Raw genomic sequence first — 22,163 nt, 5'->3', positions numbered from 1 at the left:
AGCACCATTTCCGGCAGCTGAAAAGTAGATTGCCTCCAGCCTACAAAGATCGGTAAATTTGGTCGCTAAGTACGTACAGGTCCTTTATTTCTGTCTTGCTCTGAAAAAGATCACACGTTCGACGTGCCGTCGAGACGGCGTGCTCTTGATATCCTCCAAGAAGAGAAGATACCCTATCATTACCAGTTGTTCGCTGGTGTTGAGCATGGTTTCGCGTTGCGTGGCGATCCGGATGATCCGTATCAACGTGAGTTGACTTGGAAGCCTCATGAGTATCATTAACGCGCGTTTAGGTTGGGTCAAGGAGCAAAGCTTGGCTGGTATTGCTGGCTGGTTCGACTACTGGTTATCTCAGTCTTGAAAGGAATTCCTTTCAGTAAAATGTAGAGAGTTAGTAGCCTATTCGCTCGAGATCATGTAGGATTCTGGTATGGTTGATGATGTGCATGGGAACATGGCCGAGTGTCGAGACTAAGTTCCATCATGCAATCTTTTGCAACATGCAATGCATTCGACGTTCACTTCGTTTCTACTTGCGCTCCCTGACCTCTCTTTATTCACAAGATAGACATAAACTGCGTGATGCCCACAGTGGAAACTACGAAGCGAAGGCAGCGTATTCGACCCGATCACTGTGCACCATGTATCACTGTATTCGCTTGAATGATCCCTTGATTTGGAAGGAATTACTAGAAACAATGAGAGCGGTGATCTCCGGAGCAAGCTACGCAGTTAGGGAAAATGATCTGTGGGGTAGGGTGGGGTCTTCAAGCAGTCGCCTTTGGCGCCGGTCTGATTCCGGGGACAGCTGCCGGTGGCGATACTTGGAAGCCCAGCAAACGTTCCCGGAAAGAAAAGGTCGAAACCTTCATGAGACATACTTGTTATATGCTTCACATCTGCTTCTCGAACTCACGCTCTTGAGTTCTTGGAGAGACACCCACTCTACAATTCTTCGGAGCTAATCATGGCACCACCAAGAGCGCTAGATTTCACTGGCGATGTTGCTATTGTCACAGGTAAGCCAATGAATCGATTCAGAAATAAAACACTGATTAGTGCGTTCATAGGCGCTGGATCACGAATGGATGGTGAGATCGGTAATGGTCGAGCGACTGCGATCTTATTAGCTCGCCACGGGGCCAAGGTGGCCTTGCTCGATTTTAACGTTGACTGGGCAAAAGAAACGAAACGGATGATTGACGAAGAGGGCGGTATCTCTGAGGTGATCCAGACGGATGTGACCCAGGAGGGTTCATGCAAGGCCGCTGTTGCGAAGACAGTGGAGCTTTTTGGTGCAGTACATGTTTTGGTCAATATTGGTGAGCCACATACCACAAATACTCGTCCCTTATCCTAAAACAAATTCCTCTTTACTAACGACTTTCCGTCGCGAAAAGTGGGAGTCGGAGGTGCAATGGGCGATGCAACGGTGGTGAACCTGGAAGCATGGGAGCGCGACTTTCGCATTAATGTTACTAGTATGATGCTTATGAGTCGTTTCACGATACCTGAAATGCGAAAGCAAGGACGAGGATCGATAGTCAATATGTCATCAGTCAGCGGCTGTACGTTTTCCAACGAAACCAACGAGACAAGCAGAAAAGATCTTCTGACAACGTTCAACTGCAGTACTAGGTGGTAACCCTAGTTTACTTTATCCAACTACCAAAGGCGCCATCATTCAAATGACACGGGCTATGGCAGCACAGCATGGCCAAGAAAACATACGAGTCAATTGTGTCTGTCCGGGTATGGTTTATACGCCCATGACTCGTGGACGTGGGATGACGGACGAGATGCGACAGGCTCGTATCAATCAGAACTTGATGAAAAAGGAGGGGACGGGCTGGGATGTGGGTAACGGTATGTTTTACATTTGCTCACTGTTTTCTCCAACTGTTACTGATTGAATAGCCATTTTGTTCCTTTCGAGCAAAGACGCTGGTTGGATAACTGGCTTGATAATGCCGGTCGACGGTGGTGTAAGTTTTGATTTGTATTCGAACGTTCACCTGAATGAACTGACAGAAGCTCGTAGACTACAGCTGGAAAAGCCGACAGACCGGCGTTGAAAGCTGACATGTTGGCCGAGGCTACGACGGGCATTCAGAATTAGAAAGTGTCTTTGCAGGATCTACATGCCGGAACGGCTGTCAAGATCAGCCCAGAAAATCCCGGCTCTTTTATCACATAGCACAATTCGAAATCATAGAAGGATCTAACCGACCATTCAATCGATTTTTCCAACAGTGCTTATAACAGTCAATGAGGAGGATCAGTCTCTCCAGTTTCCATCTGCATTTCTGGAAAACAGTCGAGCAGGGCCATGTTAAGGGTGTTGTCGTTAAGATACGACTGCATACCAAAGTCCAATTGTATCTCCGGATCCAGATAGGGAAACGCAGGTATATAAGGATTTACAGGCTCTCCTCCGATAGTTGTTGCTAATCTCGTACCATTGCAGTTTAAATCGTTTACTTGTGCCGAGGGTACGCTCTCGCGCTGAATTGCGACGCGACTAAGACCCCTGATGATGATGTTCAAACTTCTTTCCAGTAGCGGACATCGATGTATGCCGGATTGAAGAGCACGAACGAAGGTCTGGAGCACTGGATGTGCTGCGCCCTGACCGCTACTTCTAGCATCCTCAAGTACAGCCGAAGCGCCGGTGTAGATACAATAGCCCATTAGGTAGGTGATGTTTTCCAATCCGAACGTCGACTCAAGTAGCAGCACTAGCTTCTCGATACCGTGCGCTGCTGAAATGCACACTTGGTAGTGTGATGGAGCTGACCAGAAGGGACGATGTGCTAAGATTATTGTCGTATAGTACAGAATGCTAGCTTCTAAGTTAGCCGACGTCTCTTTCGACGAACATGAATGAAACTATGTATCATTTACTTTTGTGATAATATATGTGGTGGAGGACACATAGATGGAAGAGCTTCCGGATCATATCGTAGATGGGCCGGGGATTCTGTTCGCCAGGAGTCAAGGCGTATCTTGATGGCTTGCAGTGCTACTTCAGTAATTGTTCGACTCTTGCGCGAGTATAATTGAAGTATGATGTCACAGATTATGATTGAGAGCTTGCATGAGTTCGCGAAACAAGAGACAGCATGGCTCTTGCTAGCTGGATACTGATTCTGTGTCGACCTCGTGAGGTTGAGTGAGTCGCCATGATATGGCGACCACAACTCTAGCTCCATTGAATCATCGATTACTATAATATTCAATGCTCAGCATGATCACTTGGATAGGTGTGCATTTCGCGTACCTATATCATGAGTGCTATGGTGCGGCAATTCTGTGATCGCCGGTAGCCGTCCTGCATATAGACTTGTAGCTCTAGATAAATGTAGTTAGCGCACGACCTTTCAGGCGTCTTTCGATCAAGGCTTACTTGTCCCAAAAGTAGCAGCTCCAAAACAACCTCTTCCTAATCTCAAGGTCAACAGGTCCCAGTCCTTTAACGTTAGGACCAATGTATTCCAAGCCGAGGTCGCTTGCCATACGAAAGGCTATACCGCTATATACCCACGCTTGAGACATCGAACCATTGGCGAGCTCTCGGGCGCTGAGTTGCAAAAGCGCCTGTACAGTAGGTATGGAGCTAGGCTGTTGTATAGCCTCCCCCAAAAGACGTCGCACTCGTGAAAGTAGGATTTGGGCGTAGTTCCCTTCTTGGTACTTCGCTGCGTGCGCGCACATGACAGTGAGGAGAAATTCAGAGTAGTAGCGACCACTAGTTGCCATGTCGCTGATGAAAGCAGGGCGATACACGTACCTGCAATGTGGAGGGATAAAGTCAGGGTCACGATTACAAAAAGGGTAAGTAGGCATCAGCAGGTGTCTTAGCTGGCTGTCAATATTTGATAATCTCAGAGTTCCGAAAAGAAAAGTCTGAATATCAAACAACGGCAACAGCATAAACACCCACATTGCATCCGGAAATTGCTTACATAAACATGGGTGATACCCAAATCCAGTTCATTTGCAGAAGCTTGGCAATGATGTGACGCGGTATGCCAGTCTGCAGTGACGCATTACCCAATGCATATTCTTCCCATATCTTTGAATCATGCGCGTGTGACATCAGGGCGGACAATACCGTGGATGTTGAAAAGCTCTCGGGCGGTGCTGATGGAACTTGGGCGTTGGAGAACTCCAATGGAAGTTGGGGAGGATCATGTACTGCAGATGTGGGTCCGTAATATTGTATCTCGCCATTCTTATCCACGCTAAGATCAGGCGGAGCGCTTTCTGTCGAAACCCCTGGATATGTTGTTGTAATTCTTGTGCGATGAGGTCTTGGCTGACAATCGGGAGGCTCTCTGGTCGAGACCGTGCTAGGAGACAATGAATCCGGTCCGCCTGCGTTCGAAGGCTCACTGCAATTCAGAGGCGTCGATGCTAGATGACTGTGGGCAACATTACATGAAGAGCTATTGCTCTTAGAACGAAGTTGTGCGATGGTTTGCTCCGCTTCCTGCAACCTCTCCATCAATGCCATTACCTGCGACATAGGCGGAGCTTTATCATAGCGACAATCGTCGTTGTATATTTCGCATGTCTTGCAGCGTGGTAATCCACCGCCACATCGCACCTTGAAGACTTGTCAATTGGTTACCCAAGGATAGTCGCACGGTAAGAGGACGTTACCTTTCGGACCCTGCAGTTTGCGCATGTCAAGCTTCTGTACGGACGCTTGTCTCGTCTTGCTTTCGACGATCTAGGTACAATGTCGTTGGGCGCACTGCGAGTTGGTACGGAGGGTTCGCTCGTATCCATGATGCGCGCATCACATCGCGTCCCTGGTAAATCCGGCGAATTGATGATGTGTCTCCGCGTGCCCAAGTCGTTGCGTTTGACAATCCCCCGCGTTCAAGCGAGTTGTCGCTGCGCGAGTAAGCTGTTGGGGCATGATGAAGACAACTGACTCATGCTTGGCTCGGTCACTGCCCGCGGCGAAAACCCGGAGAGGGGTATGAGGGAGAGGGGTAACATCCTAGCTTTGTATCGTTGAGGAACGCGGCAGCGGAGATAACACACTGAAGACTTACACTACAGGATGCTGTGCAAATACAAGACTAATTGATCACATCTCCATGAGTCCATCATATCTATCAGTGTACCGGATTCTACATTGTTAATGACTTATTTGCTCTTCGCAACGCTGAACGGGAATTCAGCAATTGCCTCCGAGACTGCTGCGACATCAGAACCGTTTTCTTCCAGCCGTACCAGTCCTACGCTGCCGGTATTTTCGATCTGATAAACATATTTCACTGCGCTAGCCTTTCCATCATACAACTTCCTCAACCCTCTCAAGACGCCGTGCAAGCCTCCAGGTATCACTTCAAAAGGATGACCGACTAGTCGTTTTTCACGCAGCAACACTGTCATGTACCTTGACCACACATATCCAAAGTCCTTATGCACATCAAACAGCTTTGGTGCAGCCGTGTTGATCGCAGTCACATCTTCAGGGTACTGATATGCTTCCTTGTCTTTCGCAAAGAGCTTGGGTGGGAGAAGCGTACTGACAACGCCAGCCTTGGGATCGATGATACGGAGGGTAGCTTCCAAAGAGCCATTTTCGGATATCGCATCGAAAATCTTGGGCAATTTGGCCGGTAGCCCTTCCTTCTCGAGGATTGCCTCAACAGAAGCGATCAGCTCATCCTCGCCCTTACGGTAGTCTACCACGTAATCGGCCAGCGTCTTCCCGAACTCTTCAGCGCGACCTGCAACGCCGATGATAGGTCCGATGCCTGACAAGCGAGCAAACTTCGCCGCAAAAGCTCCACAAGCTGACGTGACCCCATATATCAGGAATGGTTCCCTTTTCCTATCAGATTTTTCTGGTTGCATCGGTCGCGTGAATGGCAGTGGGAGCTTCAAATCCACGTAAAGTGCAAGCGCTGCGGTGTGGGCTGCAAGGGGTATTGTGGCAGCCTCCTCGAACGACGATGTATCAGGTATGTGGAATGTCATGTGCGCTGGTGCGACCGCGTATTCTGCAAAGCTGCCATGGGGTTGTCCTGAGCGATGGTAGGCTGCGACACGATCGCCTACTCTGAGGTCCTTGACAAGTGATCCAATAGCATGGACGAAGCCCGCCATATCATCGCCGCTGTTGAGAGCGTGATTCTTCCTACGTTGGTCAGCACATCTATGATGGAGCTTTGACTGCGTTAATCTTTTGTCAAGTGTAAAGCTTACCAGTTGGGCATCTTCCAGTCTTTCGGGTTGGTACCGGCCACGACAACTTTGATGACTACTTCATCGTCTTTGGGGGTTGGTACCACGGACTCCACGATCTCAACGGACTCTATTGAGGGATGAACGATGGCTTCCTTCATGTTTCCAATTGTGCGAAGCTTGTTTGCGTGTCAGGTTTCTGAGGATATCTACGTACTTATGAGACGGAGGTGAAGGTCGCATGAGCTTGGTCTTCCATCTTGGATCCATCTTAAGATCGACCAAAGCCTGAACACTCCCACGGAGGTCCGAATCAGTGTGAGGGCGGATTATTCGCCGTGTGCTTCACGTCGGATTGGCACGAGCCCCGATCAGATGTGCAAGTCTCATTCAGACCTATTGGAATGATATGAGGTTCTTTCTAGCTGACAAATGCAAATGTGGGAGTGGGAGCGTTTGGGGGCAGGTACGCTAGTCTCCAGAGAAAGAAACATCCGCGGACGTCCGGGCTCATCCCGGACCCCCGACCGTACTTGTCTCCGCCATTCCACATGTCTTCCCTCCCAACTATCTCATCAATGCCAAAGAGTAGAGTCCGTCCCGACCCTGTGTCTTGCGAATCATGTCGCACAAAGAAGCTGAAGTGCAGCCGCGTCCAGCCATGCTCGAATTGCTTAGCGCGAGGCATCACTTGCAGATTCCTCGTCCCACCGCCGAAACCTGGATCGGGCTTGTCGAGTGACCGCTCACTTTTCTCACGTCTTGAGCGCCTAGAAACCACGGTCCTTGGCTTACAGCAAGAACTGCGCACGGTGAATGTGCTCACGGCTGCTCCGCCAACACCTGCTAGTTCTCACCATCCAAACTCTCTCGGAGGCGAGACCAATGGCTTCGTTCAAGAAGGCGTTGGCTATCTCGAGAATATTGGAACAAGGGATGACGCTCTTGTGAGTGTCACGAAGCGAAAGCACATGTGGATGATTGACTATAAAAAGCTCTGCAACATGTCCGACTCGGTTACCTACGAAATCAAGAGTATGTTGGAAATACTTGGATTATCACGTAGCGATCACTCTAATAACAACGACCGTTCTCAAACAATACTGCCACCATTCAGCGTAGCAAATCTGTTGTTACAGACCTATGAAATTAAGGTAGCGTGTTTATGCCCAATCGTGTGCGTAATGCCTGGGTACGAAGTCGATCTGTCTTAGACATAAACAGTTCGTACTATCTCCACTTTTATGACTTGGCTGACTTCGTACCTGCGCGTCTAGGCACGTTCCGTCGATTCGATCAGCTATGAGATTGACGTATCTGAGACTCAACGATGCCACGTCAATCGTGAGTAGTAGCGTCGCCGTACTACTTTCTCTCTTTGCCCTAGGAGCTTTCTTCTCCGAGCCGTCGCGAACGTCCGAGATAGCCAGGACGGAAGCTGAGTCCATCACGCTTGCGAAAGTCTTCAGCAAGGGTGCATGGGATGTGCTGGACTACTCTCGCCGTACGAGTTCGGGCACGCTGGAAGATGTGCAAGCCTACATCCTGACCTCACACGCCCTGTCGCACATTGATGGGTTTTCCTCAAGATGTAGAATGTTGTTCTCGTCAGCTGTATCGTTAGCCAGGGATCTTCAGTTGCACCGATTGGACGAATGCGAGGACTCTACAAGCCACACTACTTATGCTCGCTTGATGATCGAAAAGGAAATCAAGCGCAGAGTTTTTTGGTACATAGCTTCTGAGGACTGGTAAATATAGCCCGAAATTTCCAACATAGCCTTGACTGACACTTGAAAGGTTGCAGTCAACTATTTCTGGGCCGCAAGAAGGTACCTACTGGATCCAAGGCCGCTATATCAAAGTGAAGCTGCCTCGCGACTGTACAGATGATGATTTGGTGCTTGGAGACTTCAATAGCAGACGCTCAGGAGATGCGCCCACCCACATGATGGTGTTTCTTGAGAGGATTCGTCTAGCACATATCTGCCGCGAGATCACCGACACCGTACCATTGAACACGAACACGCTTCTGCAAATGCCGTACGAGCGTATTATTGCCTTGGATCAAAAGTTAGCGCAGTTTCTCGCTACAATGCCGCGGCTGCTGCAGTACGACAGTCCCAACAACAAGCTTCTTGAGTCCATATACCCTCAACTACCGTCCTGGCGCTACTGCATTGCCAAAACCGCGCTCTCCCGGCGCTGGAAGCTGAACCAGCCGTTTCTTTTGCGACAGAATCTCGACCCGCGGTATGGATACTCTCGAAGAGCATGTGTGGAATCTGCGCAAGCAGTGATAAGAGGGTACGCAAGCCTGAAGAAGACTAATGAGATGTCGACGCTGCTCACGCGTATGGGAATCGCTGTCCATTTCACGCATCTGGCTCTAAGCGTACTTATCATGGACTTATGCTTCAACAAACGTGAAACCGATGTAGCTCAGATCAAAGAGGATATCACGACAGCGTTCAGTATCTTCGCAGATGCGCCCACGGTTTCGCCGCTGCTTGCAAAGTCTCTTGCGTCGCTAAAAGCCGTCCTGCAGCAGAACAATATTGAGCTTGCAATTACATCAACAGACATGGTCAACAAAGCCAACAACAGTGATGAAGTAGCGCACAGTGTTTCTGAAACTACCGAAGGAGCGTTTCCTCCTCATTACGATCGACGCAGTGACCTTGATACTACTACAGATCCAACATTCGATACGTACTGGAACATTGCGTTGCAGAATGGTGGCGAAGTTGACCTCAGTGGCTGGGACGATCTATTCTCCTCCCTCGACACTCGTCTTATTTAGACCTGCTCGAATGCTGCGAACTCCTCGAAAGGTGCCAAAGCCTCTCGCTTATGCTCAGCTTGGCTATGCCTGTAGATGAATTCCCATCTCCCGTTACTGGTTGCTGAATCTTTGCGATTTCTAGGCCAATTTCTGGTCCACCTCAGCGCACGATCAAGAATGTCTCACTACTGAAATGTACAATCCTCTGTGTCCGCGGTCGCCGGACCTCGCCCAGTTAGTTGACCAGGGTCATTGAACTTGCCGACTAGATTATCCAAGATCGAGGCATCCTCGGCTGCGCCGCACGAGAGCCTTGCTATGGGGTCATGCAGTGCGTGGCATCCCTATTACGCAAACAGGCCCAATCATGTAATTCTATGCGACCATCTACTGCGTCCGCAATGTTCAAAGCCGGCTGGTCTATGAGAGGGTTATTTTCAGACATTATTTGCATCCACAAAGAGTGAAGGCCCAATCCCTATTTCATCGAACGAATGTATCGTTTGCGCAAGATATCGAAGTCTTGAGTACGCTCACACAAGCTCTCCCGGGTTTTTTCAATGCACAAAACAATCCTCACACTCTGACCTTCTGACAAAACAACCTTAGCGCCCGAAGAGCTAGACTTGTGGGATATGGCTTAACCCCAGAGGGTCGTAAATCTTGTGACCAGCTTCACTTCAAAGACATCACAACAAGTATGCGCCGCACCCAATCAACCATCAAACCCTTTAAGACGATAGCGCGCCAAACATCAGAATAGCCCATTCGATGTGAAATCAGCCGGACCATCACCCACCACGCCACTTCCGTGCGGCTCCAGACCCTGCATCTCACTCAGGTCCTCGAAATGTGGAGTAACGCGCATATCGTGATATCGAAGCCTCGCGATATTTCTATCAAGCGGACCGCAGTATCTAATGCCAGCCGAGGTACCCTAAACGTGGCATAGCGATGTTAATGATGAGGTAATGAAGTGTTCCATGTTGTGGTTCTGGGACCTGAGTACACCCCGATCGACACTTCGGCCCGGCTCATTAATCGATATCATGCATCCCTATCGAGAATTATTCCGGGCTTCCGCACGCCGCGTTACCGTGCGAATACGTCGGTTACGAGAACTGCGCTCAGTGACACCGAGCAACCGACGACGCATGCATGCTTCTTTGGAGTGTTTGAAGTGTACCAAATCCTCTTCGCTACTGTTACAAGCGTTTGCAGGCTGCTTCACGAATGAGATTACATTCTGAAATTATTTTGGAAACAATGTTTATGCGCCTTCTTTCAGGTGGGTCCTTGCCGTTGAGGTACGAGCTTAAGGTTGTGTTTCGAAACGTGGCGATCGGCTCAGCCTCACGGTGTTATTCGCTAATGCGAACTTTAGACTATTGACAACTTGGCGAGTTTGTGGGGACACCCGGGTGGAGCTTGAAGGGGTGCTGGGCCGATGTGTGACGTCGATGGATAGGGTGAGGCGTGACATTGACATTGCTCAGGTGCACTGTTGGAGAAGGAAAGTAGGTATAAAGGGAACGTGAAAGGGCTGTTAGAAATCCACCATCACATCGACTCCTTCGCTTTACCACTACAACCAATACACAACATCAAATCATCAAGACTTTGAAAATACATCCAACATGCAGTTCCTCACCGCCGCAACCCTCTTCGCCGCCGCTGCTTTCGCAGCACCAGCACCGCAAACCACAGACTGCCCCAACCCAGCACACTGCGGCGGCTCTGCCCCCGACCCATCTACCTACGAGAACATCGACATCAGCGACTTCTACCTGCGCAAGAACCCAGGCATCCAGAATGCCGGCTTTACGCTCTCCGGCAACAACGGAACCGTCAAGTGCGAGATTGGCGCAGTCGAGAGCCTTCCCTCCGAGGTCCAGATTTGCGGTGACAGCAAGTACCGCTTCGGACTGATCGAGGCGACAAGCGAAGGCGCAGAGGTTGGCCTCAGGGTGTAAGTATTGCCCGGGTACGAAGTTGTTATGCCTCAGACATAAACACTTCGTACTATCCCCACTTTTCTGACTTAACTGACTTCGCACCTGCGCGTCTAGGTACCACGAGACGAGCCAATTTGCTGGAAAGACCGGCGAGGGTGATGTACCGACATACTGCCACGCTGGTGGTAACGGAGCGGACGACTTCGTCTGCCAGCAGGTCAACGCGCTTACGATCGTCATCAACTAAAAGTGGAACGTGAGGGATGAGAGTGGATAAAAATCGGCATACCCATTCGGAGTAGTCACTGCCATACATAATTGATAATGTGTCCTGCCATGCTGGCTCTTGATGCTATCTGATGTGAAGCGACTGTATGCATACCACGGCTCTCGTTCTTGATCTTAGATCGTCATGAACATTCGATCCTCTGTGTTGCAAGCTCTCGGATCATTTAGTACGGCTAAGAGGAACTAATTTTGACAATGGAGGTAGCGACTCCTAGAGAGTCCGCCTCCAAGCCAGAGTTGCCTGCAATTCTCTCGTACCATCATCTTTGAGAGGGATCGTAGCCGTGGCCGACACTCTGCAGTCAAACAGATGTCTCGAAGACATCCTAAGCTAGACTCAGGTCCTATACTCGGGTCTTGAGCTGCTGCTCAGTGCAAAAAGTGACAAATTATTCACTCCGGTGATAGGTGGTCTTGAATTTTGGGGTTGGGTTTGTCTCAATCTCGGTCGTCAACCCTTGGACGTTTGCTCTCTCGGTTGGTGTCCTCGCCGAACCGTTTCCTCTCGCCTAGTGGTCGCGCGTTCGCTCCTGTTGCGCCTTCGTCCCGGTCTCTGCCACCGTAACCGTCTGAACGGAAGCGCTCATCCACACCGTACTCGCCATTGTCCCTCGGCCTTCTTGTATCGCCAAAGTCGCCCCATTTGCCCGTGTCCTCGGACTTCATGTCCCTGTATCTCGTCCTGCCCTTCTTGCCCAGTTTTGTCATATCGCGAATCTGCATGTACTCAGGCAGGACTTGACGATCTGTCTGGTCCTCAAACCTCGCGCCCATGAGATTTCGCTTATCGAGCCCCAACTCTGCGAGGTCTTCTTGGAAAAATGCACCCTTGTGAAAGTATTTCTGCATAAACTGCATTTGTCCTCGGTCCCCGCGCTCTTCCTTCTGTTTCTCGAGAAACTCGCGGTCCTCGGCGTCGCGTTCTGCCTCGGTGAGGTTCCGCCGCCGTTCTATCTCCGCGCGTTCTGCTTCAGCTTCTTCGATGGCAAGACGCTCGCGCTTGATGCGCTTAAATTCGCGCAATCTCCAGGCAGCGTATTCGGCTTCGGGATCTAAGTTGTCGGTATCGTCGACAGCATTGATGTCGGCCTCTTCCACATCAGCATCCCAGTCCTTCTTGCCCGCTGCCTTTGCCGCAGCGCGCTGCTCGATCTGCTCCTGAACGAGCGCCCTCGTCTGCTCTTGCCTTCGCTGCTCCTCTTCTGCTGCCACTTCTTCTGCTGTCTTGACAGGTGCAGCTACCTTGTCGCGCTGGCCTTTCTTCAAAAAGACAGGCCGTAACAGCTTCTTCGGCGCCTCTTCCTCGCTGCTTGATTCCTCTTCTGAGCTATCTTCCAAGCTGCCACTTTCGCTACCGCTGCCGCTACCGCTCCCAATACCTTCCTCTTTCTCATCTCCCTCACTTTCCGTTTCGAACTCGTCCTCCAGATGCTTGAGATCTTCCTCTGGCTTTTTCCGCGCGGCTAATTGTGACTTGAGAGCAGATTTAGGAAACGAAGAGGCCAAAGGAGCTGGTCTCGGTTTCACGAACGGCTTCGGTTTCTCCTCTTCCTGCTCTGATTCGGATTCATCGCTACTGTCGCGTTCTTCGACTTCGGCAGCGGCGGGCTTTCCGGCGAAGTGGCGTGTGCGGACGGGTTGCGCCGTAAGCTTCTTTGGTTTCGGCGGCGGCATCGCTGAGCCGGAAGGTAACGTGAGCGGGTTGGAAGGACGATTTCGTGAGGTGTCAAAAGTTCATGGGCGCGCACGCGCGATATCGCGGTTCAACTAGCGCCTTGGCGATACCGGTCCTTAACTCCGGTTCTCTCATCCTTTACACCACAATGAAGTGCCGACGCGCAGCCTGTCCCTCATTTTTTCCTGAAAAGCTACGTGACCTCACTGAGTCCCTTTTGATATCCTCGTCAGATCATAAGTGCGACAAGTGTCACACGAAGGGAGCTATTTGATTGCAGCGATTCGAAGTGATGCAGTAATGGGCATATAGGTTCACATAAACGAAAGGCGCATCGCATATTCTTGGCTTTAGACAAGCTTCTCAGATAGTACTATACCTATGTTTACGGATAACATCGATGTGATTCTCACGAATATTGCCATATCGAGTAGTGCGCGAATGACGTGCAGTCACCTCACCAACCACAACGTCAACATGATGTGCAGCAAGTATAATCAAACTTCAGGTACCTCTCAAAAGACGCCAAATTATACGCCAACCACTTCCAATTCACATACAAACCCTATTAGAAACTACGAATGGAAGACGTCTAGAGTGGCCTCCAACATGTTACGCACCACTCCTCGGGCAACACCATCGCTTCTCGCTCACCCATTGCAGCAAAGAGCACAAAGCAAGCCCCGAAGCACACTTCATCTTGTCCATTCTCCGACCCCTTATCTTATCTCGGATTTCATCTTTGGAAATTGTCCTTGGTCTTGTCCACTAATGCTAACGCCTCCCAGCCATCCCACCTTTCCTAAATCGCACCTCTGCCGGCGAAGCCTCCCCACAAAACACCTCTAAAGCTGCCGACCTACAATCGAGCAGCGCCGAAAGTCAGTCGGTAAACAAGTCTCGCGCGACCGGTGCAGCCGGCCAGCAGAATAGCGAATTCTGTAAGCAATCCAGAGTCTACCGGTCTAGGCCAGCAAGAGGAGCAGACAGAAAGCCAGCATCCAGCGTTGTGCAGCGCCAAGCCTTTGGCTGTAGAATAGCACTTACAGAATCCTTACAATCTAAGATAATTTGGAAACATTAGTAGGTACTCGAGCCGTGTTGCCACTCCTTCTCTGCCAGGACAACGAATGGTCACTACCCTGGACATTGCATTTTCGCGGCGTTTTACTAATGAATAGAACAGGTTAATTAAGAAGTAGGAGCTGAATGGGTGAAATATTTCCTGATAGCGACGGAAACCCGGACAATGTAATGAAGATCTGGAGTCAAAGGGATCACCCTACCCTTAGGTAACGCAGGGTCACCGGCGCCGGTCAGCTCCATATTGATAGCGAGAGACAAGAATGAGTGCACTGTAGCACCTTGAAACCGCTTGAAGATACTACGAAGCGACGTTCAAAGTGAAAAGGAGACCTCCATTGGGTAAACTGATATTGGCCTGGAACGAACAAGCGTATGAGGGGAAAGAAACCTGAGAAAATATCCGCCCTCTTCTCTCAAAGCGATTATCTATGTGATCCATCAATTTGCTGGAGGCTCTCTGCCCTGTGAATAGCTTCCATACATGCAAAGTGAGCCAGGAATTGCGAGAATGCAATTCAAGACAACCAGAAGCTGTTCGACGATCGCCATGTTCATGGATTAATGGATCCCGTTGCTCCGCTGTGCCTGAAATCATGTATATTGACAGAATTTTGGTGCCTCGGATGATAACCTGTCGTCTACGGTTGCCACGGTCGACGAGAGAGTAGCACCACAAGCAGCGAAAGATATGAAAAGATGTACTCTGCTGATACGCACATTACGTAGATCGCGGCCACGAGTATGATGGGTTCTAGTGCTGCTGCTGCTGCTCTTGCCTCGAGGCGTGTGTACAAGTAAGATAGAATATGGGCGACAACCTGAAAATAACGGGTACAATCCTACTAGCCTATCATCAAGCTCTTCTTTATCGTCCTCCATTCTCCGGATTTCCTCGTCAAGTGCTATTTCTGGTTGTTGAAGAATCCCGAGGCAACCAGACCGTGGAAGGCGCCTGGTCATTTCCTCGTCACCATTATTCCATGGATCAGCAGTCGGATGATGACCATTGTAAATTCCGCAGTAATTACCCCTGATAGTCGTGACGATAGCTTTCCGAAAACACTGGTGCCCTGCCAGCGTTCGCACCATACAGCGCGGAGCTCCGTTGTGATAGGTCCGAGTAAAGTGATCGCGGACGCCGTGCCGGGTCGTCAATCTGACTATTTCTTGGGGTGAGACATGATAATACATAGTAAAAGTGAGCGACCAATACCAATTGGTTATTGTGATCTTACAGTCATAGACGTCTGCAGGAGAAAGTTAGCATACATATGAGATAACATGGAAATGTGTGCAATGAAATACTCAAAGAACACAATTTTCTAATAAAGGAACTGTTTGAAAGACAAGGCTGAAAGTGGCTGTATAGACAAAATTGACCTGAACAAAGACTCATCCATGGTGGTGTTGGTTTTCTTTATTGACGATGTTGAACAAGGCGCGCAACTACATGCAAACGATGCTTCTTCAGCATGATGGCAAGCACGCAAAGAGAACTTCATGGCTAAACAAACGATGAAGATGCATGGTGAAGCTCTCTCGAGAGAATTGCATGCCTGTGTGAAGGTGCAAAGCGCATCGAATTCCACGTGTCGGAAGGGCTGCATATCTGAACACTACCGTTGCTGCTCCCATCTTTCATCACAACCTTTTATCGGCCCGTGAGACAATCTTAACATCTTTATATCATATTTGTTCCATGAAAAATGACATACAGGTAACGATAGCGGCAGAGGACAGCGACCAACATACATTGGGATATAACGGATGGGTGACGCAAATGATTGTGATCATATATTGATGGCATTGACCATATGGGACATTACTCATCAGTCCTCCCGAAGCGTGTCTCAATGCATTGTCCGCCATGAGATCAATTCCCCGGATTGCCCGTTCAGGTTTTCCGCGATGAGCATTTAAAGTCCTGGTAGTGACACTCAGTCCTTGATAGGATTGTTGTGAGGCCTATGTAGTACAGTCAATATCGAGGAGCTTATTGTAACGCAACTCTGTCGCAGGCCCCTGCTAGCCGGACGCTCTTAAATGCTCCATCAGAATGGTTGACACAGTGGAAAAAGAAAGTTGACCTACTAGCACTGATCGAAGGTGTTCTTCCTCAGGCAGCAGGCACGGTAAGTTTTGCGAATCGGGTGCTTGCAATCCTTCCTGAGCCAGAGACCCGCGGCACCGAAGCAGCAACTATAGGAAGCGTCCCAGTTGACCTCTTTCTTTTCAGGGGGGCCGCCGTCGATGTTCCAACACTTGCAAGCCATAGCTGTCGTAGCGAAGAGGAGTAAGAAGAGGCTGTAAAACTGCATTGTAGCTGCTTGTGACTCGAAGTGTTGAAGTTTTTGTAGTGATATAGAGTTTCTGTTTGTGGAAGATCCTTTGGTCAAGCTTTTGAACGAGAAAGAGTCACTCATATATGTGTACTGATTGCAACGCTCTGTCAGCGAGATAATGCACGATTGGCTCACGGTGATAGTCCACGTTTACAACGAGCGGTGGCCCCAGCGCTTGCAATAGTAGGTAATTTGAGGTAGGGCCAATATAATAGTACTACCGTTCCTTGTGCAAAGCTCACATAATGCGCAATTCGTGTTGATGCTGTTCACCTGGGCACTTAACAGACCGTGCACGACGAACAGTAGTACCGTCACATTTCCTCTGCTGTTGATTTACTTACTGTTGTAAGCGCTAGCTCGGTCAATAGTATTCTCTTGCAACCCGAACCGTGAACTTGAAGTGACTAGTACACAGTGACCGCTGCAAGCAGCAGGAGATCTGGTGAGCTGGCTGAGTAAAGTACAAGTTGCGACTTCCTCAGCATCTGGCTCACGATGTTACGGCATGGCTGTCAGCATATATAATGGACGTGATACTGTTGATGTCTAGGCGAATCCAAAACTGCCTGGTGCTGTGCGTGTAAGCGTGGTCGAGAATCATATTGGGCTTGAAGAGCCGAGGCAACATCGATTTTAGAAGGCACTCTGCTCTTAAAGCAGATTCCCGGGCCATCGCCTGCACAAAGAGTAATGCTGGACTGTTCCCACGAGATGTAGGTGCACGTACGTTGCAATTCTCACAGCATTGTTCGCATTGCAGCTGCCTCCTAGCGTGCTACAGGTAGGTATACTGGATTGTACTGATGTTAATGGCGTGTATCACTCCGAGGCCTCCGACAGAATGGCAAGCACGTAGGACTCAGAGCGTTGATTCAACTCTCTCGACGAATACGATGAGAAGTCAATGGAGCCTTCGGAAACGCTTACGCTGGTCGTTGCTTGTACGAAGGCGACCGCGAAAGCATGGCCCTGCAAAAAGGCTTAGCGTCTGGGCCCCACCATGCTAACGACGATTGGTTCTTGGTATCTAGCCCCGTCTTTCGGCCACTCATCTTCCGTGGTTGCCAGGTACAACGTCAAGGCATTCTGGCACAGCGCAGCGCTCCGATGCGCACTCACAATAAATGAGACCAAGTCACGTTCTATTGTCTTCGCACTGTGTGAGCTGTCACTCATTGCAGGATGTCCAAAAATGTCCGGCACGTCGCCGGGCCGAAACCGCGCTAACCTGCCACGTCAATGGCGGTGTGGAACCCGTGGCGAGTATATGTGAGTCGCGTCCCTTATGCATCGCGGGACAACATCTGAATCCTTGGACACATCATGAGCAACCGACGACCGTCCGTTTTGGGTTCGCTTTTCGGCTCGAGATCCTTTAAAGATGTCACTACAGCTGCCAAACAAGTCCCTCCACTCGTTAAAACCGTGCAGGCGGTCGAAGGCATCTTCCAGGCCGGAGAGCTAATGTATAACGCGAATGAGACTGCTGGGAATCTCAATGATTTCATACCCAAGGCTTCGAAGATTGTGGATCGCATCGAGGCCTTCGTTCCGTCTATGCAGGTCATGGGGCGCTCGTTCTGCGACACGGTTAGGATCTTCAGTACATTCAACACCATCGCTACTACCGTGGGCATCGGCGCAAACGTGGTTTTGACTTACCAGGGCGTCCAAGCTTTGCACCTCATCGCGACACAGCTCAAGGACATGTCCACAGCGCTCGCCGCGCAAACAGCCCTGCTAGCACAGAAGGATTTTCCGCAGTACGTCTATGATCTGATCCGCGAAAGGCTGGGCCAAACATCCGATGATCCAGCCTATGAGCATTGGTTCTTTCTTTATCATCCCGATAATGATTGGTACCCGAAATTCTATCATCTTCTGGAGGGAAAACCATTGGGTCCTGCGTTCTGCGGTTATACGAATCAAATCGACACGGCATTCAGTTTCATGGTTGCAGCACGACAATACGCAAACACAGAGAGGGAACGACGGGCGAAGAAGCAGGGTCGTAAAGCTCGTCCCGTCATGCTTCATCTTCTTGTTCCCGCCTACCAGCCAATTGTCATTGTGGAAGCGCTCAAGATCCCGGAAGAAATTGGCGATTTCGCCATAGAAGGTCGAGTAAACAGTAACAAGCCCTTTGTCTGGATGAACTTGCCCGAGGAGCAAAGAAGTTATGTCGTTGACATCGGACACTGGGTTCCACCTACGCCAGGCTGGTGGATTTTCGCAATGTCCAAGCTTGGGTTAGCGGAGCAGCCTCTTCAGTTGAAGGAAGCGAGGGTGCTGGGACAAAGTCAGCATCCCGTGGACAGTCAACAGCTATTGGAGGATACTTCTACAGTACAAAACGAAGCAGAGAACGATGGAGCCACCGAAACAAAAGGCGCTCTAGAACCTGCAGATCGTGGGAAAGATGGTGCTCAGCGCCGGAAGAATGCCACACCTTTACACCAACGGCGCCGGAGACATACCAAGAAGTAGCAGTAATGATGTCATTCTGTAAACAAGCAAATGCGATGGTAGAAGTGGGTAGTTGGCTTTTTGACACAAAGGAGGGCGATGGCTTTGAAAGCCGTCTACATGATACCCTTCGTCGCCAGGAAGATACCCACAAGAGAGAGCTTCGGAGTCCCAGAGACAGGCACTCATGCCGTAGAGCCCCACTCACGTCCAAGCACTCTGCTCAGGGCGTACTCCATATATGACGTTTGAAGTCGGGGAAGCAACCAGGGTACTTGAAGTTGACACCACGCGGACGTGCCTGAACCTGTCCAGCAGTACTCACAACTCTAGCCCCTCCCTCACCATAAACATTAAAGACATCCTGCTTTACAATAAAGAAGTATGCCTCACAGTACAAAGATACTGTGACTCCGCTTCATCGAACCATTTGCCTTGCTTTTATCCCCGTCTTCATTGGCCAATATTTCGATCTTCTTCGATGCCTCACGGCATTGCTTCCGTACTCCCCCAGTCGTACGCAATTGTACTGGTCTGGGGCTATTCTGAGCGAAGTCCCCGTTTTTCACAAAAAGTCCTCACTTCTCGTCCGGCATTGTGTCAATTGACCTCGGTTCCTTACACCTGCCCTCGCAACCCGATAATAACTCATAAGATCCTCTTGATTATCTCGTCACAACGTTTGATCAGACACTTGTGAATATCTTATAGCTTGCGACTGTCGACGCCGTACCGAAACCCAAGCTTGAACGTGCTAAACGCAGTATCGCGCTTGCGCGAGGACCAGGCATTCATATACGTGTCGCCAAGATCTCTTGCACGCGTAAATGTTCATTCAACGAAAACAATCGCTTCCTTCTGACCGGACCGGTAATGGTGTGGGAAGGGTTCAAGATCCGATCAATTGTTGAATGGCGGCTATCGCACCAGGTGCAATATCCGCCACGAACCTGTCAAGAGCCACGCGACAAGCTCACCGATCAAGCTATAGGAACATTGCCGTACCCGTATCGTGTGATATGTCCGCTTCTGGAAGCTGCCTTCAGGCAAGGCATGGCAACGCATGATCCGCTCCAAGTGCAAAAAGGCTAGACCGATTTCTAGTGCCATAGTGACAACACGTGAAGACATGAACGTACGGGCGACTATAGAATTACGCGAAGTACCGATCAAATTAGAGCATCACTACTCCATCTTCAGCCTCACGCTCATTTCGCGTGCTTCAGTCCATATATTCATCTGTCTTCTTCCTCTTTCCATCTTACCGCACCAACATGCCAGGAACAATCAGCGAAGGCGGCTGGAGGCGCTTGAACGTGGCTGTCATCGGCGGCGGCATAGGAGGTCTGTCCGTTGCTATTGCTCTACGTCGGGCAGGCCACGACGTCACCGTCTACGAGCGCAACGACTTCGCAGGAGAGGCTGGCGCATCAGTTTCATGTGCAGCAAACGGTACTCGCTGGTTGCATGAGTGGGATGTTGACGTCCAGAAGGGTGACCCAGTCGTATTGAAGAAGCTTATCAACCGCGACTGGAAGACTGGCGAGCCTTTTAGTGTTTACGATCTGAACGACTATGAAGAGCGATGGGGCTATGTATACAACATGTTTCACAGGCAGTACATGCACACGATGCTGATGGAGTGTGCATTACAAGATGAAGGCGCTGGAACCCCAGCAAAGTTGCTTGTAAATCACTCAGTAAGTATTTGTCACAACCAAGCCTGCGCTTTGAAAGTTATTCGTATGCTGATTCGCTATCTAGTGCCAAAATATTGATCTTGAGTGTGGCGAAATCATATTCACCAACGGAGTAAAGGCTACCCATGACTTGATCGTTGGAGCCGATGGTATTGGGTCAGTAACGCGCAAGATCATCGGCTTGAACCCAGAGAAGAGGCCTGCAGAATCTAGCTGTCTGCATGCCAACGTATTGTCGAAGGACGCAAGAAAGCTTGGCCTTGTTGATTACTCTCTCAACAGCGCGTTAGAGTACTGGGGCGGTCAGGAAGGCAAGTGGGACAAGATTGTCCTTTCACCTTGTAACGGCGGCGAGCTTCTCTCTTACTACTGTTTCTTCCCTCGGTCAGAGGGAGACTACAGCAATCACACCTGGGGTGGTGCCAATCGCCCTGTAGAGGAACTGCTTGCGCCATATCCAGAACTCGATGCTCAGGTCAAGGCTCATCTTGCTATTGGTATTGAGGTTCAGCCGTGGCGCCTGTGGGTCCATCAGCCGTACCCGTACCTTGTCAAGGGCAATGTTTGTTTGATCGGCGATGCCGGTCATCCTGTAAGCCAGGCTGTTTTTCTTCTCGGCTAAGAATTTTCGAACTAACATAACCTTTAGATGATGCCCCATCAAAGTCAAGGTGCCTGCATGGCCATAGAAGACGCAGCTGCTATCGGTATTCTTTTTAACAAGGACTACTTCAAGGGAGATGTGAAAGAGTCTCTTGCTGTCTACGAGCAGATCCGTCTGCCTCGCGCCACAAAGGTTCAGTCTTCCGCAGCCAAAGCCGCGTATAATATCAACGAGCGAATCGGTAAGTACACTTATTTTACATGTACAGCAACGATTGACATTTAATTTCAGGCTTTTCGAGTAACACCAACATTGAAGGGTACAAAGTAGAGGACGAAGCGAACAAGCTCACCATTGAGGAGATGAACGCATATGACATGTACAAGGATATTGACCAGGCTTTTGCCGAGAGACGAGGAGTTCCGTACACTGACAAGTACATCAAGGGCTTACCTATTGGTCTCAAGCTCACGAATGGTGTCACAGTCGGCGAGAAGCAATCTAGGTTGTAAACAACAAATTTGATGTAGCGTTATAGAGCGTAAAGCTTTCCTTCATGTTATACCTTTTTAGAAGATCAAATATTATTCCAAAGTTTTAATATCTCCGCGTTTTCTAATACTCGATCTATCACGTTCGACCTCGTTTCCGGGCGGTCGCAGTCTAGGCGTATCTCGATATGATGTTGAAAACAATCTACAAGTCAGAACGTGTTGATAGCTGCGGGTTCCAAACTCATCAAACTTATAGTAGGGTGTCAAATCCAAAATACTAAGCTGCCTAAAGTGTAGTCGAAAAGAGCCACGATAGTAATTTCCAACTCGTCAGAAACTTCGTTTCAAAAGATCACGGACCACGCTGTTCTTCAATCTTGAAAATTTTCGACGCTCCCACGCACACATACAGAGCTTTAGGAAGCGACTCATGTGCCAAACTCCGTTGTCTTTATTGCGGCATATGAGTCACGGTAACTGTCCAGTATCCGTTATGGCGTGGAATCTCATAAAATCCTCTTACTAGCATAGAAATCTGGTCTTGATTGAAAGAAGGGC

The 22,163-nt window shown here is 49.6% G+C and overlaps 7 protein-coding genes across 7 annotated transcripts; 5 read left to right on the top strand and 2 right to left on the bottom strand.

The window, feature by feature from the left end:
- Window positions 1-967: 967 nt before the first annotated feature.
- On the top strand, window positions 968-1,913 carry N0V89_006975 (uncharacterized protein; the record flags this gene model as incomplete). Its single annotated transcript, XM_056215741.1, has 2 exons — window positions 968-1,322; window positions 1,639-1,913. 2 exons carry the CDS (start codon window positions 968-970, stop codon window positions 1,911-1,913), a joined length of 630 nt encoding a protein of 209 aa, XP_056069988.1.
- A 3,247-nt stretch (window positions 1,914-5,160) lies between these two features.
- N0V89_006974 (uncharacterized protein) lies at window positions 5,161-6,368 on the bottom strand (the record flags this gene model as incomplete). The annotated part of the gene is made up of 2 exons (XM_056215740.1): window positions 5,161-6,160; window positions 6,229-6,368. The coding sequence occupies 2 exons, from the start codon at window positions 6,366-6,368 to the stop codon at window positions 5,161-5,163; spliced, it is 1,140 nt and encodes a 379-aa protein (XP_056069987.1).
- A 417-nt stretch (window positions 6,369-6,785) lies between these two features.
- N0V89_006973 (uncharacterized protein) lies at window positions 6,786-9,010 on the top strand (the record flags this gene model as incomplete). The annotated part of the gene is made up of 4 exons (XM_056215739.1): window positions 6,786-6,817; window positions 6,905-7,242; window positions 7,508-7,958; window positions 8,008-9,010. 4 exons carry the CDS (start codon window positions 6,786-6,788, stop codon window positions 9,008-9,010), a joined length of 1,824 nt encoding a protein of 607 aa, XP_056069986.1.
- A 1,619-nt stretch (window positions 9,011-10,629) lies between these two features.
- On the top strand, window positions 10,630-11,194 carry N0V89_006972 (uncharacterized protein; the record flags this gene model as incomplete). Its single annotated transcript, XM_056215738.1, has 2 exons — window positions 10,630-10,961; window positions 11,062-11,194. 2 exons carry the CDS (start codon window positions 10,630-10,632, stop codon window positions 11,192-11,194), a joined length of 465 nt encoding a protein of 154 aa, XP_056069985.1.
- Window positions 11,195-11,673: 479 nt separating this feature from the next.
- On the bottom strand, window positions 11,674-12,909 carry N0V89_006971 (uncharacterized protein; the record flags this gene model as incomplete). The annotated part of the gene is made up of 1 exon (XM_056215737.1): window positions 11,674-12,909. One exon carries the CDS (start codon window positions 12,907-12,909, stop codon window positions 11,674-11,676), a length of 1,236 nt encoding a protein of 411 aa, XP_056069984.1.
- Window positions 12,910-17,664: 4,755 nt separating this feature from the next.
- On the top strand, window positions 17,665-18,828 carry N0V89_006970 (uncharacterized protein; the record flags this gene model as incomplete). Its single annotated transcript, XM_056215736.1, has 1 exon — window positions 17,665-18,828. The coding sequence occupies one exon, from the start codon at window positions 17,665-17,667 to the stop codon at window positions 18,826-18,828; it is 1,164 nt and encodes a 387-aa protein (XP_056069983.1).
- A 1,253-nt stretch (window positions 18,829-20,081) lies between these two features.
- N0V89_006969 (uncharacterized protein) lies at window positions 20,082-21,623 on the top strand (the record flags this gene model as incomplete). Its single annotated transcript, XM_056215735.1, has 4 exons — window positions 20,082-20,507; window positions 20,572-21,099; window positions 21,157-21,352; window positions 21,403-21,623. 4 exons carry the CDS (start codon window positions 20,082-20,084, stop codon window positions 21,621-21,623), a joined length of 1,371 nt encoding a protein of 456 aa, XP_056069982.1.
- Window positions 21,624-22,163: the final 540 nt, after the last annotated feature.

The sequence above is a fragment of the Didymosphaeria variabile genome, assembly GCF_027946475.1.
Source record: "Didymosphaeria variabile strain IMI 356815 chromosome Unknown scaffold_5, whole genome shotgun sequence".
Lineage (NCBI taxonomy): Eukaryota > Fungi > Ascomycota > Dothideomycetes > Pleosporales > Didymosphaeriaceae > Didymosphaeria > Didymosphaeria variabile.
Note: the sequence above shows the minus strand (reverse complement) of the source record. Positions and strands in the feature narration are given on the sequence as shown.